This window comes from Papio anubis, chromosome 2 (assembly GCF_008728515.1).
Source record: "Papio anubis isolate 15944 chromosome 2, Panubis1.0, whole genome shotgun sequence".
Taxonomy (NCBI): Eukaryota; Metazoa; Chordata; class Mammalia; order Primates; family Cercopithecidae; genus Papio; species Papio anubis.
In genome coordinates, this window is record NC_044977.1 from 77,860,190 (window position 1) to 77,879,676 (window position 19,487).

The 19,487-nt window shown below is 39.4% G+C and overlaps 1 protein-coding gene across 3 annotated transcripts in view; it reads left to right on the plus strand.

Annotated features, from left to right (window-relative positions):
* The window catches only part of CADPS (calcium dependent secretion activator), a 494,204-nt gene extending 481,975 nt beyond the window's left edge, over positions 1 to 12,229 (plus strand). For 2 of the 3 annotated variants that reach the window (XM_009200423.4, XM_009200406.4), the window contains 2 exons: positions 7,376 to 7,480; positions 10,988 to 12,229. In XM_009200423.4, coding sequence (XP_009198687.3) covers positions 7,376 to 7,480; positions 10,988 to 11,167 — 285 coding nt within the window. In that variant the 3' untranslated portion in view covers positions 11,168 to 12,229. The remainder of the gene's footprint in view (positions 1 to 7,375; positions 7,481 to 10,987) is intronic. The other variant, XM_009200417.4, reaches the window with a different exon arrangement.
* Positions 12,230 to 19,487: the final 7,258 nt, after the last annotated feature.

Genomic DNA, 19,487 nt, shown 5'->3' on the forward strand with positions numbered 1-19,487 from the left:
ATGGAGATATATTGGACTGAGTCACAAGTTTTCAATCAAAGAAGGTGTGTGAAGGTGTGAACCATACCATTTCTGCATGGTATGGTTATTTGTTCTTAGGCCAAACACTATTATTTTTTAAAGAGCTCATTTTTATGTTATTGGGCTAAATATTTCCCTCGCTTATAGGCATGGGGCAACATATCTTGTTGGGAGTATGTGTGTGTGTATATGTATGTGTGTGTGTGTTGCTAAAAGTGATTTACTACAGTATGTATGTGTTTTATACTTCAGTAAAATTTTCCTGTGAAGAAAAAAGCAACACAGGAAGAACTGAGTTTGGATTAGACTATTTTGACTGGATTTGTGACTTTGCCTAAAACTCTTCTCTTCTAGTACTTCCTGATGACATTTTTAATTTCACATGAGACAATTTTTTCCCTTGACCTGAAAAGGCTCTACCGTTTTGCTCCCCTTATTCACTAAAAATTTTAAAGCCTACGATATATAATTTTTCAGAAATTTTGATCAATGTTATAGCTTTTCTATCTCTGAAACTGTTAGGAATATTCAATCATTGTGATGAAGGCAACTTTTCTAGTTTCTCCCACTAGCAATTGATGAGTTACCAACCTAAAATAAAACAAGAAGACGAGGTAGAATGATAGGGGAGAAGAAAAATTGTGTTGATGTTAGTTAAGAAATAGTAGCCTTCAGCCTCGTTCACCTTTTTCTAATCATTTCCCTTAAGAGTCAGCAATGATTGTCTCTCATCCATCAATTCTTAAGGCTGTTGAGTGGTTTTCCATGGGGATGCCCCTGAGTCCCCACACTCTGCTTAGCAACTTCCTATGCTCATAAAATGTAGAATCTTTTCAACACCATGCCAAGCTCAGGCTCTGAGAGAAACACTTTCAACAGCATTGTCCTACCCACACACTTCTTTGAGAACTTCAGAGCTGAATGAATTTGCTCTAGGGACACCTAGGACTAGAGCTGTTTCTGTGTAACCAATCCATTACTTCTATAAAGTACCAAGTTGAATGCAAACAACTTATACAGATTTAGTGGCAAATAACGAACTTAAAACTTGTCCCACCACTTACTAGTTGTGTGACCATAGGCTGCTTATGTAACCTATCTATGCCCTTTTCTCTCATCTACAGAGCAAGGCTGTTAATAGTGTCAACATCTTGAGTTCAATTCAATGATTCAACTATATAATGCTTGTAGTATATTTTGTGCAGTGCCTGAACATTATAAGAACTCCATGTTCAATGAGTAGGCAACTATTTTTATGAACTGTACATGCACGTGAGTGCATGTGGGTGTGTATTAGGAATCCTTACAAAATAGTACTTTGCTAAAAACAGTAGACTCTAAAGTCCTATGGAATGGTCTGGTCTGACAGGGGTTTGTGTAAGTTAAAGGGATAAATTACCCTTGTGACAAGTGAGTATGAAAATACAGTCAGTGGTTCCATCTCCTCGCAGCCACTACTCCTTGTTTCCACTGCCACTCATCTGTGATATGTAGCTTGCTCTGAAAACAAATGTACCATTAACAGTAATGTCTTTTTAGGATATCAAATTAACATCAAGATGTTGGGGGTCAGGAATTAAGACTCATGTAAATGAGGGTGGCTATCATGACAGAAGACATAACTGCAGTAGCAGTCATTGTGGCAACACTCTATATAGCTGATTAGATATTATCCAGAGCTAAATGAAAGCCCATTTTCTGTGAATCCTATAATGTCCAATAAGGTGTTAATTACTCATCTTGTCTCTCAAGCCCACATCCCTTCCAGGGGGTAAAGTTTCCAGGGGAACAGTGAACCCAAGAGCAGGGCTAGGAAGAGGTAAATGAGCAACTTTTCGATCACAAAATTTAAGGGAGAACCAAAAAAATGTAGTAATAAAGATAAATAACATTTTAATACAACATTTTTATAAAATCAAAATTAGTGCAAAAAGTCTATGATGACTGAAATATCAAAATTTTAATTAAAGACAGGAGCTGATCCTGCGCTTGTACAACCCTGCCCTATTCCCTCACCCTAACGCTGGCCATAGTGAACCCGAATGTTAAAGAAGAAACATTTTATGTTTAAGGATTTCTCTACACGAAGTCAGTATGTTTGCAGGGCAGAATGGGTGACCCAAGTGTATCTGTATATTAATGATCTACGCTTCTACTAGAAAGGGAGGATCAAAAAAAATGTCTTTCTGTCACATATGGAAAATATGTCCAGCTAGGCGCAGTGGTTTATGCCTGCAATCCCAGCACTTTGGGAGGCCAAGTTGGGTGAATCATGAGGTCAGGAGATCGAGACCATCCTGGCTAACATGGTGAAACCCCATCTCTACTAAAAATACAAAACAAAAATAGCCGGGTGTGGTGGTGGGTGCCTATAGTCCCAGCTACTGAGGAGGCTGAGGCAGGAGAATGGCGTGAACCCAGGAGGCGGAGCTTGCAATGAGCCAAGATCCCGCCACTACACTCCAGCCTAGGCGACTAAGCAAGACTTTGTCTCAAAAAAAAAAAAAAAAGAGAGAGTATTTCCATGGGCCGGGTGCAGTGGCTCACACCTGTAATCCCAGCACTCTGGGAGGCCAAAATGGGCAGATCACCTGAGGTCAGGGGTTCGAGACCAGCCTGGTGAACGTGGCAAAACCCCAACTCTACTAAAAATACAAAAACTTAGCTGGACTTGGTGGCCTGTGCCTGTAGTCCCAGCTACTCAGGAGGCTGAGGCAGGAGAATCACTTGAACCTGGGAGACGGAGGTTGCAGTGAGCCAAGATCATGCCACTGCTCTCCACCCTGAACACAGAGTGAGACTCTGTCTCAAAAAAAGAAAAACAGACAAAAAGAAAGTATGTCCATGATGCTTCTGAGAGGAATAACAAAGTGGGTAAATTTTATTGAGTCCTTGCTATGTGACACTCACTCTGCTAGGCACCCCACATAAATGATTTCTTTTAATGCTCACAGTAATCCCGTGAAGAGAGTACTGGTATTAACTCCCAGAGGAGACTGAGGGTCAGAAAATTAAGTAATTTCCTTGAGGTTACCCAGCTAATAAGTAGCCAATGTAGGCTGAAGCTGTAACTCACTCTACAGGGGTTGAGAAATCACTCATTCTGTGTCTGAATCTTTTTAATTCAAGACTTACATATAGGTCATTATAGTTTAAAATGTGCTTTATGAACCCAAAATTTGGGTTATGATCTACCAGAAAACAACTTTACAACACAATTGCACGGTTAAGGAGCTACTTGTGTGTCCTATAAGGCATGCATACAATTCCAGAAATATTCCAGTGGGAATAATTTTCTTCACCACCACATGACTTTCCCTGGTAACGTGTTCCGCTTTCTCCCTTGTTTTGGGGGATCTTTTAGGTTGAGAGAGGGAGAGAAAAAAGAGAAGAAAGACGATGATGATGATGACGATGACGATGATGATGATGATGTTGATTGCAGTGGTGGAAGTGGTGGTAGCTAACATTTATTGAGGCCTTATGTGCCAAATGCTGTTGTGAGTGCTTTGTGAGCGTGATTTCATTTACCCATCAGAAAAAGCCTATAAAAGGCTAGTTAGTCCCCATTTTCATCAGGAAACTGAGTCTCTAAGAATGTAAGTAACTTGCCCAAGATCACAAACCCAGGTGGATGTTAGGGCCTGTGCTCCTAACCTCTACACTGTAGAAAGAAAGAAGAATTAAGTGGCAAATTTTTAGATCAGCCTTCCAGCTTCTTTTAAATAGAGCCTTCAGATCCAGTTCAGCTATTGAAGAAGTTCCCACCTTTCCAAGAGCCTTGTTGTCTATGATGGGCATCCTTTTGAGTGACAAGTACAAAACCTTCACAGAATTTTCCCCAGAGGGCATATTTTAAAGGAGTACACGCTGTTGGGGGCTTTATTTCTTTAGTGGTGTTTTTTAGGATTAAAGTAGCTTTATTTAGCAAGTTTCAAATTAATATACTTGAATTAAGGGAAGGCAGTAAAGGAGTAGAAATTATACTTAAATACTTAGTACATGTCGTCAGCCCACAGTTCTTACCTCTACAGACTTAGAGTACATTTTACCGAAAAGTTAGTGCCCAGGTGTTAGGGTAGCTCTGGAAAAGGCATATCTGAACCAAGGACTAAACAAAATGGGGAGGACTTACAATATTTTATTAATTTCCTCTTTTGAAGAATCATAACAAATCTGCTGCATTCCCATCCATCTCAAATAAAGCAAATCCAGTTAATAAGCACTGTAAGCCCCGTGAGGAAGAGCAGAACAACCCAGACACCAAGATTGTGCTGATAAATGTTTAATGACTGGCTTTCTGGGAGGGAAAAAGCCCTGGTTTGTGGCATTTGCCAGTTCCCATGATGATAAAATCCCCACGAAGGCCTATTTCTAGCTATCAATGTGATATCCCTAAATGCGGAGTTGGGAAGAGATGTGCAAGATCGGCTGTCATGACCAGCAAACACACTACTCCATCCCTTACGGAGAAGGAATGGAAGACAGTCCGCTCTTTCAATGCAGTGGCTATCGTGGAGAGCTCCTGCTTCTGGAGGCACTCACTGTGTGACCCCGGGCAAGTCACTTCACCTCTCTGGGCCTTTGTTTCCTCCTCTACAACAGATAATGTGGAAGATCCCCTGTACCTCTAACATTTTAAAGTTCTAGAAGGCAATGCCTCCTGCTTTTTCCGACATCCAAATGCCTTGAAGCGCCTCTCTGGAAAACCAAGTTAGCACTGTGCTGCATCCAAAAGTGCCTCCAATTTCATCTCCTGAGCATAAGGTTTGGAAAGGAGTGACTTACTCCCTTTTGCCTCTTTAAATGTGTAGCCAATGGGGCATCATACATTTTTTACACTTCTTTTGCTAGATGTGAGATCCAGGAAGGAAAGCATGGATGTTCCAGGGCTTTCTTGTTCTCCTGGGGTGGCAGGCTGCGTGTGATGCACTGAGCCATTGCTGTATGCAATTTCTACCTCTCTACCCTTTCGGCAGCCGAGCAAGATTGTTGATAGTCTCCTACCTTTTTATTTTTATTTTTATTTTTTACTATCCGGAAGCCATTTACAAGAGTGGGAACTGCTTACATAAAATGGAGGGGCGGCAGGGGGTTGTGTTATTTTTTTTTTTTTTCCTGAAAGGTGGCACGTCTCTCAGCAAAGAGAAAAAGGCATGTTGCACAAGGCTTGCTGGCAGTGATATAAGCCAGCGCCGGTTTGCCTGTTGTCACAGCCAAAGCAAAATGCCACCTCTGCCTAGAAGCCAGAGTGCCACACTCCTCTTTTGTGTCCCTGAGATGTACCCACGATGAGGCCCTGGAATTGTAGGTTTGGCCAGGAGGTTGCCAGGATTGCTCGAAGGTCATCTTCCAGTCCCAGGAGGCTGGGGGTAAGGGGAGGTTGATCATAGTTCTCAAAATAGATCTTTTGAGTCCCCCAGATTACATGTCAGCTACAGCTAGTAAATGTGGAATTTGAGGCCTTGGGTTAGCACAAGAGAGCCCCCCAGGTGCCAGGAGTAAGGTAGGGCTGCAGGAATACCAGTGACCCAGTGATCACCCTGTCCCTGGGCCCCTTCTTAACAAACCCAGATGCAGTAACAGCAAAAGCTCCAGAATCCCAAGGCAGGAGGTGCCAAAAACACCCCCCAACAACCACTACCAAACAATTTTTTTCAGTAAAATGTTCTCACCCCTAGAGGGGAAAACCTGTCCATGCCTGAAGCAGCTTGACCCCAGCAAACACCCTGCCTCCATGGAGTGAACTGCAAATCTCAAAAAAAAAAAAAAAAAAGTACTTCCTACCCCTCCTGCTCCCTGGGGAGGGACAGAAGGTTCCTAAAACTGACAGTTTCGCCTCCATGATCTTTAAAAGAGCAGAAGTTGGCTGTGAGGCTGCAGTGCTGCCTCGATTGGGGTAGTGTGGTCTCTGCTGCGGCTGGGCTCCAAGGAGAGCCACAATTGGCTCTGATGAGGAAGGAGCCTAGAAATGAAAGATTGCAAAGAGGGCTTCTGTACACCATGGCTGAGACTGTGTCGTTTCTTGCAAGGTGAAACTTGGCAGTTCTACCTTGCAAGTAAAAACCTAAATTAATTTTTTTTAAAAGAAATTAAGTCAGAAACAAGGCTTCGGAAAAACTGTGAGTGTTAGGCATAAACTGATTTTGGATGATCTTTAGGTGAGAAAGGGTGGAGTTACCATCAGAAACATGTTTTTATTTATGCTTTACGAATCCCCACTGGTGTGCGATGTGTGTGTGTGCGCGCGCGTGCATGTGCGTGTGTATTGGTTAGCATGAGAGTATGCATCATCTCAATTCTCTAACCAATCTTTCTTTTTTGCATCTTTTCTGTGCACAGTTCATATAGAGCCCCTATAAATAAATATATAGGTCCATCCACACCTTTTCATTTTATTTGTAAATTGTTTGGTATAAGCGGCAGAGCGTAATGAAACCTGGTGAAGTTTAAAAGATTAGATTTTTTTTCATACTGACACTTCATAACACTGTTCATATGTCTCCGAGTGAGATTTATGAATATATGAGCAGTACTGCAAAATTATACTGCACCAGAGACTTCCTGCACCACAGGGGTGGCAGTCTAAAGTGACACAGCTTCAAGCATTTTTCACAGACAAGAAGCAAAATTTAACCCCCTTAAGGGGAAGTATGATTTCAACAGCTTGAAATGAGCTCATTTGTAGATGGTTTTTTTTCTCTCATCTTCCATAATTTTTTGGTGTTAAGATTAAAACAGATTGCACAGCCAATGTAAGGGCACATAAGCTGCCCAGAGTACAGTTTGGCCCTTAAAGAGAAATCTTCATTCATTGTCTTTATCAGCACTCCTCAATCAGGTAAATGAAGATAAACTTGCCCCTAAATTCCTAAGGCTGTCAGCCCAATTTCCAGTATTGTACTTAGCAGACAGGATGTGGAATTTTCAAATGGTAAGTGGCAAGGAACATCAGTTAATCCAGTGGAGAAGCCTCATCTCTCTGGCACCAAAGACAGTGACATTAGGAAATAATTCGTGTCTTGAATCTAAATGGTGTAAAATTGACCAATAAAAAAAAGAGAATCAGAAGAGTGAAAGATGGTCTTTACGAATTGAAACATAAGAAATGTCTATCGTGGAAGAGTTCAATTAGATTCAGAGTCCAAACTGGTCTCTCTTAGATTGGTCCAGTATCCAGTACCTTGTAATTTTGTATAAACTAACATTCATTAATCTCTATGCTCTCAAATTCTCTTTAACCATTTTGTTTCCTCCTGGAACAGAGTGGGGTACTCAAACATTGCCTGCTCTCTCTCTGCCCTATAAATGCTCCATGATGTGTTGGCTGGAGAACTTTTGTCTCTTTTTTCAGCAATGGTACAACAGCTCCATGAACGTGATCTGCACCTGGTTGACGGACCGGATGGACTTACAGCTTCACATTTATCAGTTGAAAACACTAATTAGGATGGTAAAGGTAAAAGAAAAAAATAATTATTCTTCTTTGCAAATAGCTTACTGAAATACATTTCATTGGCAAGCTGCAGAGCTTGCTTAACACAAAGAATATTAGTTTACATATAAAATAGTATCTCATACAAGAAAAACCTATGCAATTGTTTTGTGAAGCATGATAAACGTGTTACTCAGACAGCAGAGGGAAATTTAATACAAATGAATTTGATATCATTTTCCAGAGAGGAAAAATACTTTGTTTTTGCCGTGCAAAAGTACTGCAGAGGCCATCGTGTCTTTGCATTAGACTTTCAAAAACTGGCTTTTGGTGCCATTCTGTGAATCACATCCATTACCAGTTTCGTTTATAGTTTAATTAAATAAAATTTTGCCACTACTAATTTAATAGAAATATTTACCCCCAGCTATTTCTAAATATGTCCTGTGATCATTATCAGAATGCAAATCAATATTGTTCTCATAGTTAATTGAAGTAGTTCCTCTTACAATGCGTGTATACAATCAAATGTAAAGGATCGCAAAGGTGAGATAACATACCCTGAAAGTAGCTTTTTCCCTTGTTCTTGTGTGTGCGCCTTGGACTAATGATAATTATTTCAGCGTGAAATCTCAGTGGTTTACATGAAATAATAAGATCACAGAAGGGGGTAAATACATTTTTGATCATTTCAGTTTCCATTTGATGCTTCACCATAGAGGGTTTTAAAACATTCGTATGCAAAAATCTCATTCAAAGCACAAAGTCCTTTAAAATATTTTAACAATAAACGTAGCTGAATGTCTTATTTCTTAACAGTTTACCAAAAGTCCCTGCAACACCCACTCCTGGGCACCCCACCCCCACCCCATTTCTTAGTCTCTTTTGGATCAGTACCATTTCACTTTACCCCAGAGCTTACGGACAACCAATTGCTGTTCCGTTGTGTGTAATTAAGGAGAATTATTATTATCTGCATTTGATCTCACAAAGCATCCGCCCGGGAAAAGTTATAGACAGCAGTATATTACAGCTCTTAAAAAAGGAATGTATACACTCAGACTATGGACCCAGCCTCCTTTTCACATTTTTTTATTTCAGTTCCTTAGGACCAGCTCAATAGTCAAGTGGTCGCCTGACCACTTGAATTCCATTTTCTGTGCATAAATACACTTTGGGAAATTTTTCTGTTTGACCCTTATTGGGTAGACGTGAAAAGAAGATATAATTTTAATACTTAAAAATTGTATACCCATTATTTCTATTTCCAGATTGGTATTGGAAATTAACAATATTTTACGAAGGAAAAATATAAGTCAGAGGAGAGGTTTAATCTTAGCCTTTTGCCATAAAAAAAAAAAATTGATATGAACCACAGAGAAGGGATACAGAAATGTCACTGCCAAGGGAACCCCTTCACTTTAGCAAAAAGTGGGTTCCGCTTAACTAATGCCACAACTCAGAGCTATGAAGCAGAATTCACAACCTTTAAACCAAGAACATCACCCAGAGGCCTCCTCCTCCAGGGCAAATTTCCAAGGATAATTGGTTTTCTTTCTTGCATCAACAGCCACTTCATTTATTCATCCATTCATTCATTATTCAGCAAGCATTTATTTATTCATTCAACATTGGATAAATATTAGGTGAGCCTCTACTTGTATATTACCAATGGAGGATTCAAAAATGACTAGATGTGGTCTCTGCACTTAGGCATTGAGAGTCTAGTTGGTATACACATTGCTATGGAGTTTGAATAAAAAAGAGAATACTCAAATGCTTTTACCTTTATTTTCCCCATCATATTCTGGCAACAATTATGTTATTCTGAGTGGCAACAGAACAAATGATTGAAAAGTATAAAAATTTAAGTTAATTGTCTGGATATCTGGTCCACACCATGCCTAACATTTACTCAGTCTCTTACCTGTCCCCATCAAAGTGAAAACACAGTTCAGGTAGCTGTCTAGCTTCCTCTTCTCGGCAAGCCTTGCAGGTTGATGCATGATTGAGGATAACCTTGTAATTTAATGTCTAAACCAGATTACTTTTATGTTATTGGACTTCACTAAGCTGAACTGGGTTCACTCGTTAACTCTATAGTCATTACAACATGTGACCTTTAAGAGGGGTTGACATTATGATTGTTACTATCATGACTGCATTAGATGGACTATTAAAAATAGAAATAATGGGCCGGGCGCGATGGCTCACGCCTGTAATCCCAGCACTTTGGGAGGCTGAGGTGGGCAGATCACAAGGTCAGGAGATCGAGACCATCCTGGCCAACATGGTGAAACCCCGTCTCTACTAAAAACACAAAAATTAGCTGGGCATGGTGGCCGGTGCCTATAATCCCAGCTACTCAGGAGGCTGAGGCAGGAGAATTGTTTGAACCCGGGAGGCGGAGGTTGCAGTGAGCCAAGATGGTGCCATTGCACTCCAGTCTGGGCTACAGAGCAAGATTCCATCTCAAAAAAAAAAAAAAAAAAGAAAGAAAGAAAGAAAAAAAGAAAAGAAAAAGAAAAAAGAAATAATGATGGGAGTGGTGTTGATGTCTGTTAGCATTCCTTGTCTTGCCCCTTTAGCAAGTTTCCTATATCAATAGGAGAAACAAACAGCAGAATCAGTAGCTGAAATGATATGCAGTGTGATGAGGAGAGTTGTAGTTAGAGAGAGACCTTTAAAAAAAAAAAAATTACGAAGTAGACAACAGCCAGATGATTCTGGTCATATTCAATTAACACTGAAGGATTTCTAGAAAAACAGTCCTTGAGATACCTAAGGAAATCTGAGAGAAACCGCCTGAAGGAACAAAGAAAGAACTTGTGATGCGGTAATACCAAGCCATTGTTCTTGAAAAAGAGCCAAATTTCTTCCCTGAGACCATAAAGTTGTGAACGGAATAGATACAGTTCTTTCCCAAGGAGATAAGAAATGAGTCACATGCCTGCAACATATTGATGAGGCATTAGCGCTCCATCTTTCTCATAATTGCTGCTGCCTGTGGTAGGTTTCATATACCAACATACATATGTCTGTCTTGTGAATGAGACAGAGGGATATCAGTACAGCTCATGCAGTTACAAGACTCAAAAATACTAAAACCAGACTGCAACAGAAATCACAAAATACCATAATCGCTCAATCCATTATTTATATGTTATAGCCCTTTCCTGTGTCTATCATATTACATTACACTAACCTAAGAGAAAGAACCAGTCCACAAAAGGAACCAAAACAATTATGGAACATTTCCCTTTATGGAACTGAATAAACACAAGCTTATGTTCTTTGCTTTGTCTCATCTAATATAGTTTATCCTGTCACTATTTCTCATTTTCTGTCATTCAAAGGATCTCAGTTTTCAATACAAGTGAAATCTAAGCACAGTGGCTTTTTATTTGACAATGCATAAAGTGTGATGTTTAGCTGAAGGTCAGTGCTCTCACACCCACACCTGCTTTTACCTTCTCCATCCCCATCATGGAGATGAGATCTCTCTTATCACTGTATCTTTTCCCTCCTTAGAAAACCTACAGAGATTTCCGATTGCAAGGGGTCCTGGACTCCACCTTAAACAGCAAGACCTATGAAACAATCCGAAACCGTCTCACTGTGGAGGAAGCCACAGCATCAGTGAGCGAAGGTGGGGGACTGCAGGGGATTAGCATGAAGGACAGCGATGAGGAAGACGAAGAAGACGATTAGACCGTTTGGTCCTAGAGTCCGCTGGGACAGAGTCCTGTAATCAGTGCATGTCCTTAGTCTGTTAGTTAAACCCATTAGGGAATTTTCTGTCAACTACCATGCCCATGAGATGTTTATCAATACAACTGCCATTTTAGCTATGTGGTACCAAGATTAGCAAATGACCTTCATATCCACTGATTTCCTGATGTCCATGTCTATATGTTTACAAGCAATATGGAGCACCATTCTTTAAATACTGTTCATGGAGAATACATAGTCTTACCACTAGGCGTGTCCCTGTTATCAGCAAAGATCAATGATGCTTCATTCATGTACTGTGTATGCATTGGTGGTAAATGGATGTGAGGGCAAGTATACCAAGTACATTCACTGTGTTTCACGTATGTGGATGCCAGTTAATTAAATGAGTACATAAATAAATTAATTAAAACACATAGATCTGCTTTGTGTTTTTATTTTTATTTTTTGAAAAACAAAAGGCAAGTCTCCAACGATCAACTTTTGATTCTTTCTGTTCCCCTAAAACTAAAAAATGAACCCCTTGTGTCCTTGTTAACCCATCCTTTCATTTACTCAAATAATTAGCCAAAAAAGGATGGCTACATACCAATGGATTGATTCTCTTAATTGCCATGGCAAGTGGGCAATCCTATCATGACTTAACATCAAGCACACAGTTCAAAACTACTGTCTTCTGTCAAAGTTTTCTCCTCTTAAATGTTATTTTGCTTTTATGTCTCAACTGCGTATGTTAAAAAAAAAAAAAAAAGAATATTTAAATTACAACCCTAGACTAAAAAATGTGTTTATAATAAGATGTGGATATTTCCTTCAGTAGATTGTAACCATAATTTAAATTATTTTGTTCCACACTGTTTTTTATATCTGTCATGTACATTGCATTTTGATCTGTAACTGCACAACCCTGGGGTTTGCTGCAGAGCTATTTCTTTCCATGTAAAGTAGTGGATCCATCTTGCTTTTGCCTTATATAAAGCCTACAGTTATGGAAGTGTGGAAAACTGTGGCTTCTCAATAAATATTCAAATGTCCTAAGAATATACGTTTGGGTCTGTTTTTCTCTGTCTTCTTTGAATGCCAGAACTGAAACACAACAAGAAGAAATAGGAAAGGGAGGGAAGAGGTAATTTTCATAGAGTGTTCTTGAAGCTGTTGGAGTGGGTCGTTTTCAAATGCTCGTAGTTCTCCATGAGAGACTGCCTAAAATTCCGCTAATTCAGACTCCACTAATTCAGAATCCGTGGGCATTTGGACATGTTGGACAGATTACGCTTGCATTATAGGATAAATAAGGGTTTGCTAAGCAAGTAAGTAGTGTAAACGAGAGAAATGTTTCTCCTGTACGAAGAGAAGGCCAACAAACTGTTTTTAAGCACCACTTTAACAGCAGTGTTTGCATTCAAACAAAGTGTGTGCCAATTATATATGATTCTTATATATTTGTTAAAGCATTTTACAAGATTCTCTAAGACATGGAGTACTCTACTCACTCCTCAGGCCCTGTCAGCAATATAGTCACCTAAGTTTGTAAGAAATTAAACATTTGTAGCCTTGTTTGCTTTATTTGCATCTGTCACTAAACCAGGCTGATCCTTCCTGGAAGCTGACTGAGGCTTTAGGGAAACAGCTACTTTTCCAACAGAACCAGGTAGAATGGTCACCAGGTGTTCTCTACAAAATAACCACTTTAGACAACATGTCTTGCTCTGTTTACTTGAGGTCTGCAGGTACAAGGCAACAGTACTTCCTGCCGTTGTGGGCTTACAAAAAGAGGTCCTATTTATTGAACAACTATGCTATGCCAGGCATTCTGCATATATTACCTCATTTAAATCTCACAACAACCATAAGAGGAGAGAACTATTGTTATCCTCATTATAGATTAGGAAATTAAGTTCAAAAGGGTTATGCTAACTTGCCCAATAGTTAACTCTATGCAGAAGCATTAATCCAGAGATAAGAGCGTAAAACTATTAATACAAATGGTGGGGATATGTCTTTCAGGTATGACAAAACTTTCATTGCCCAGGGGCACATAGTTAAGTCAGAATGGCACAGCCAAGATTTTTGAAAACATATTTTCATTATATTTTGAGTTGCAAAATGAGATCATATATCTTGTAACAATTAAAATTTTTTTATCATTTTTTTTTGAGATGGAGTCTCTTTCTGTCGGCCAGGCTAGAGTGCAGTGGCGCGATCTCCGCTCACTGCAACCTCTGCCTCCCAGGTTCAAGCGATTATCTTGCTTTAGCCTCCCAAGTAGCTGAAACTACAGGCATGTGCCACCATGCCCAGCTAATTTGTGTATTTTTAGTAGAGACGGGGTTTCACTATGTTAGCCAGACTGGTCTCGAACTCCTGACCTTGTGACCAGCCCACATCAGCCTCCCAAAGTGCTGAGATTACAGGTGTGAGCCACTGCACCCAGCCTACAATGTTAAAACATGCAAAGTAAAGAGGGAATGTCTGTCCAGTGTATGAAAGCAAAAGGAGGAAAATGTTCAGGAGCCCTGCAGGAAGGCTAAGTGAATGGGTTAGATAACTAACCAAAGGGCACGATGTAAAAGTCATTAGGAAAACTAAGCCAGAAAAGACTTGGTCTCCAAAACCAAGGTTAAATTAAAAACTTCCTTCAAAAAAAGATTCCTCTGCCTTGCACTGAGGATCCTGTTAAATAGCACCCCCAGCAACCCTGGGAAAGGGGGTATGGGGAAGGAAATGACATCAGAACACATCAGAAAGCACTGACCACGTTATCCTTGACCACTGCTGGCCTCAGTTTATTCTGACCACAGATGCAAAGCCAAGAAGACAGTTTTGATATTACTTTTTGTTTCTTTGGGATGGTATCTTGAGTGATCTTCTTTTTTCTTTTTTAGTTTTTTATTATACATACAAAAAGTGCATGAATCCTAAGCCTACAGCTCAATGATTTATCATAAAGTGAACACACTCGCGGAACAACTACCTAGCAGAGAAATAGAACATACCGAAGACCCCCGAGGACCCCGTGTCCATGCTCTTTCCCAAACTCTACCCACTCCTTACACCCCAAAGGTAACAACTATCTGATTTCTAATGGCATAGAATAGATCAACTTGCTTAGTTTAACCTTTTTGTCATTGCAATCACAGTACATATTCTTTTGTGTCTGGATTCTTTTGCTCTACATTACATAGTTGGTGTAGTTGTGGTTCATTTATTTTCATTGGTGTATAGTAGTCCAAGGTATAAATAGACCATAATTGATTTAGCCATATAAAAATATTGTTTTACATTTTGGGCTATTATCAATAATGCTGCCATGAATTTCCTTGTATGTATGTTTTGGTGCAATTGCTGGGTCCTGGAGTAAAGGTATTTTCCTTTTCAGAGGATGTGGCCAGTTTTCCACAGAGGATGAACAAAGTTATTGTCTCACCAGCAGCAAATTAAAGTCTCCGTTGTTCCACATTTTTGACAACATTAAGTGTTGTCACTCTAATTTTTGCCATTCTGGTAAGTGCTGTGGTGGTTTATAATTGTAGTTCTCTACCAAATGAAGTTGATTGCCTTTGAACTTGTGTATTGGGAACTTCGATAGCCTCTTTTGTGAAGTGCCAGTTTAAGTCTTTTTAAAACATGCAAAGTAAAAGAGGGAGCATCTGTCCAGTGTATAAAAGTTAGCAAAAGTAGGAAAATGTTCAGGAGCCCTGGAGGAGAGCTAAGTACATTTTTTATTTGGATAGCCTCTTTTGTGAAGTGCATGTTTAACCCTTTTATTCCTTTTTTTTTTTTTTAATAAGAGGAAAAATTTAGAGCTATTTGAAGGCTGATAAGGAAGAGACCACAGGAAAAAGTGCCAGTTAGATGTAGGAGATATCAAGGAAATTGTGAACCTGATAGAAAGGCGTTCACTTTATGAACAATTGGTCCACAAATACTTGAGTACATACTGGTCAGGCAGGCACTGTGCTAGGAACACCTGGACTCTTTCTATTCCATTCGCTTCATCAGTCAGAGAGACCTTTCTAAAGGCAAGTATGATCCCATTCCTCCCCTAATTAAAAGCCTCCAATTCTTTCCCTCCCCTTAGAATGAAACCCAAACTCCTTAAGGTGGCATTCAAGGCCATGAACAATCCAACCCTTGCCTACTTCTCCAGCCTCTTCTGTTAACCCTACTCCTCTTACTCCCAGGGTTCATCCACACCCACCACCTTCAACTTCCTGGTGTGCACCATAGTTCTTCCCACCCGGGGCCCGCCTCCAAACGACCTCATCTCATCCATCAAATCCCCACTAAACTGGATCTCCCCAAGGAAGCCTTTCCAAACACCACCCTCAGTTCAGCATCTATTTCCTTAGTATATATCCTCATGACAGTATCTACTTCTCTTAGTATTCACACTACTCATGAATGGGTTATGTACATTGTTACATGTTTCATATCTCTTTTCTCTACTTCAGGAGGGTACAGTCTATACCAACTTCTCCACCCTGTCCCCAAGGTACTCAATAAATAGATGACAAATAACGAAGGCTGAAAGTACAAGGATGGAGATGATCTGTTGCTCTTCTTGTAGAACTTATAGTATAGGTAGTGTGAATCTTCCAAAGACACAGACTAAATATTATAAGATTCAGAGGAGGGAGAAGGAAAGGAAGCCTTCCTTGAGGAGGTAGGCCTTAAAGAGCCCATAGAGAAGACTGGGAAGGACAAGAACAAGACCAGATGGAGGCCAGGGGACGTGCCACTTGACTGGAACACCATAGAAATGGGAAACTATTCTCTTCTCTGGTGGATTCCCAGTGCACACAGTAAGCACTCAACATATACATGTTAACTTAAGACATTAATGAATATGCCCAGTGTGTTAAGAGAGCCTGCTTCATGGGAAAGCTTAGGCAAGAGGTTGGGAGAGATTATCATGGGAAGAGTAGATTGAAGTGTCAAAGGAGGACATTTAGTTCCACTTAGTTTGGGTTTGTTGGTCTGCATAGCCAAGAACTAACTACTATTTTTAATTTTTTCAAAACATTTAAAGAAATTTTTTAAGTTAAAAAAAATCAAATAGAACAGAATTATATGAAACAAAACGTTCAAGCCTCCCCCCCCCCAACACCCATTTCCCCAAAGTAGCCATTGCTAACAGATGGGCATATATTCTTCCAAATATGTTCAAATCATATACAAGTATATTGGAGATTTTATATATATATATAAATGATCCCAATATATAAATGAGAATCATCCTGAGCCTACTATTTGGCAAATCACATTTTCCATTTATCAGTATAGATAGGATCATTTGTACCTCTGCACATATAGACTTTCCATATAGACCATATAGACCACATATAGACCAGTACTTTGGTAATGGATGTAATGTATTTAAGGAGATTTTCTGGTCAAAGAAGAAACAGGAGCAAAATAAGATAAACTGAAAATCTAGGATGAAATTAGGATGGATCAAAACATAATGGAGGAAATGAGCCATCTGTGGAAGTGACCCAAAAGACTGTTTGAAAATGTGTGACTAAAGAATTTCTGAAACACCCCAAATCCAATCCCAGTCTAACTGCACTATATCACAGTTATCTGTTTATGTGTCTGTCTCCCTGCTAGACTACTGCCAACTAGTTGAGGTCAGGGACTGTGTATCCATTTCTGTATGCCAGTCTGGTGCCTGGGATGTAGTAGGCACTCAATAAATGTTGGTTGAATTGAACGCGTGCACGTCAGCAATGTACACCTGAGTATGATCATGACCAAGAAAACATAAACTAAATTTATTGCAATATATTCTGTCAATAAGGAAGGAATTACTAAAGAAGGAATTACAAAAGAAGGTGGGGAATCATGATGGCTTTAGAAAATCTATCCACCTCACCTCAATTTTCAGTGCAGGTATGAACAGCCACACTGTCATAAATTTGAATTTCTATAAAAATTTTAGGAAATCAACAAAACAACAAGAGTTGTATGACTAGTGTTTAAGCATGAAATTGAATAAGTTCATGTCCTTTAAATTTTAAAATTTAAGTGTGTTCTCTTTGTGGCTAATTTATATCAGACACATAATTAACAAATCTGAAATTAAGTCAAATTAGGCACAATTCTGTAATTCTTGGTAAACAAAATTTTTAAAAATCAATATTCATCTTTTATTCAAGGTTGTTTTGCTTCTTCATCTAAATACTAAAATTATCATCTGTTTTCCTTCTTATGAAACCATGCATTTCATCTAAAGTTGTAAATCTGCATTTGTTGTAACTAAGCAAAACATGAGAAAAGGGCTGACGATGGTGCAATCTGCCAGCAGAGTTCTCTACCCTGACAGTACATTGAAGGTCAAAGAAAAACACTGAACAACAAATTAATCACAGCCACTAGCTAACAGAGGGATAAAACGATTACAATTAATACATACACACAAGTACAAATTAAGAGGAATGCAAAGGCAACAACAAGCAAAAAGTACACAAATAAAATTTTTCTTATTTCCTAAGAATTGATGGTGAGATGGCCAAAAGCAATTGTAAACATGGTTAAGTTGGCATATTTCCCTCTGTTCATCAAAAACAAGTTGGCTTGTTTCCTGGGCAGCAAATACAATTGCAAAGAATAAACAAGGTTTTGCTTAAAGCAGGAAACATGTGATTAAAGATAGTACAAATTTCAGAGAAAGTGTCAGAAATTTTGGAATGTGTTTAAAAGAAAATAAAAGACAACATAAGAAGACAAATACTGGTGGTATTTGGTGCAAAGAAAAGTACAGTTTATGTGGAAGCTATGGCTAGGTTTCAAATTCTAATGTCACTATATTATTGTAAACAGGACCACTGAACTATGCACCTCACTCAGTCATCTCCTACACCTCCTGGAATAGGGCTTTCAGCATGATAAATTCTTCCACAGTATTTTTTGGTTTGATTAGTCTAATTTTGAATAAAATTTTAAAAATCAGACATCAAGATTATAGATTAAAAATTCCAAGGCATATGAAGGATACTGACATCACAATGTATTTGGAAAATCTGAACTCTTCAGAGCTCTAATTAAATGACAATCAATAAACTTCAGGTTGCATCTACTCTTTGTCATCTCCAAACTTCCATAACAAGGCTGCTATACACACAGTCTTGGGTTAATATGCTCTTGGAGAGCACAAGGAAAAGTTGGTGCTGTCCTAGGGAAGAAACTTTCGCAAAGCAAACTGAGGGCAGAGGTGGAACTAGAGACTTAGGAGTTGATCTTGAAACAAGCACTCATTTCTCTCCCAGTAAATTAGAGAAAAATGACCTCTGAGAATAAGGAGGGCTAGATCTTGTTATTACAAATGATGGAGCTCAAACCATTCTATTTAAATATTGAAGTAAAGATGAAAGCAAGAGACCGCAGGATTTGTAGACCATTGGGCAACAGGTATCACAGGAGCGAATAGAAGGAAGAGGTTGTGAGCATAGGTTCTGATAGGTTCTGGGGTCAGGATGACCTTGATCCAGATTTCAGATGATCAGCGGTAATCATTAGCCACGTGACCTTGGGAAAATTACTTCATTTCCCTAGGCCTTGGTTATCTCATCTGTAAGATATAAATAGTCAGAATCATACCCTAGGTATTGCCCATTGTTATAAGCTCATTGGGTTGTCATCAAGATTAAATGTATTTCCATGTGTGAAGTGGTAAAAAAAAAAAAAAAAAAAAAAAGGCATACATTCTAAGTGCTCAACAAATGTTAGCTGATATTTTACTGTTAGCTTCTTTCTTTTTTTTTTTTTTTTTTTTCTTGAGACAGAGTCTCACTCTGTTGCCCAGGCTGGAGTGCAGTGGCATGATCTCAGCTCACCATAACCTCTGCCTCCCAGATTTAAGTGATTCTCCTGCCTCAGCCTCCCGAGTAGCTGTGATTACAGGCATCCTCCACCATGCTTGTCTAATTTTCTGTTTTCAGTAGAGATAGGGTTTCACCATGTTGATCAGGCTGGTCTCAAACTCCTGACCTCAAGTGATCCACCTACCTGACTCCCAAAGTGTTGGGATTACAGGCGTGAGCCACTGCACCTGGCCTACTGTTAATTTCTTAAGGATTTAAGAGCCTGCCACATGTTTCAGGCTTTGAACAGATCATAGATCTGGCCAAGTCACTACCCTTAGAAAGCTCAATTCTGCTACTCACTGTTCTTATTCCAATTCTTCCCAAAAGAACAGCGCATGATCAGCGGTAGATTGGGCAGCAATGTGTTAAGCAGCGTCAAGAAAGGTATTCTTGCTACCCATTTCTTTTTTTAGCATTTGCTTTTATGCCTT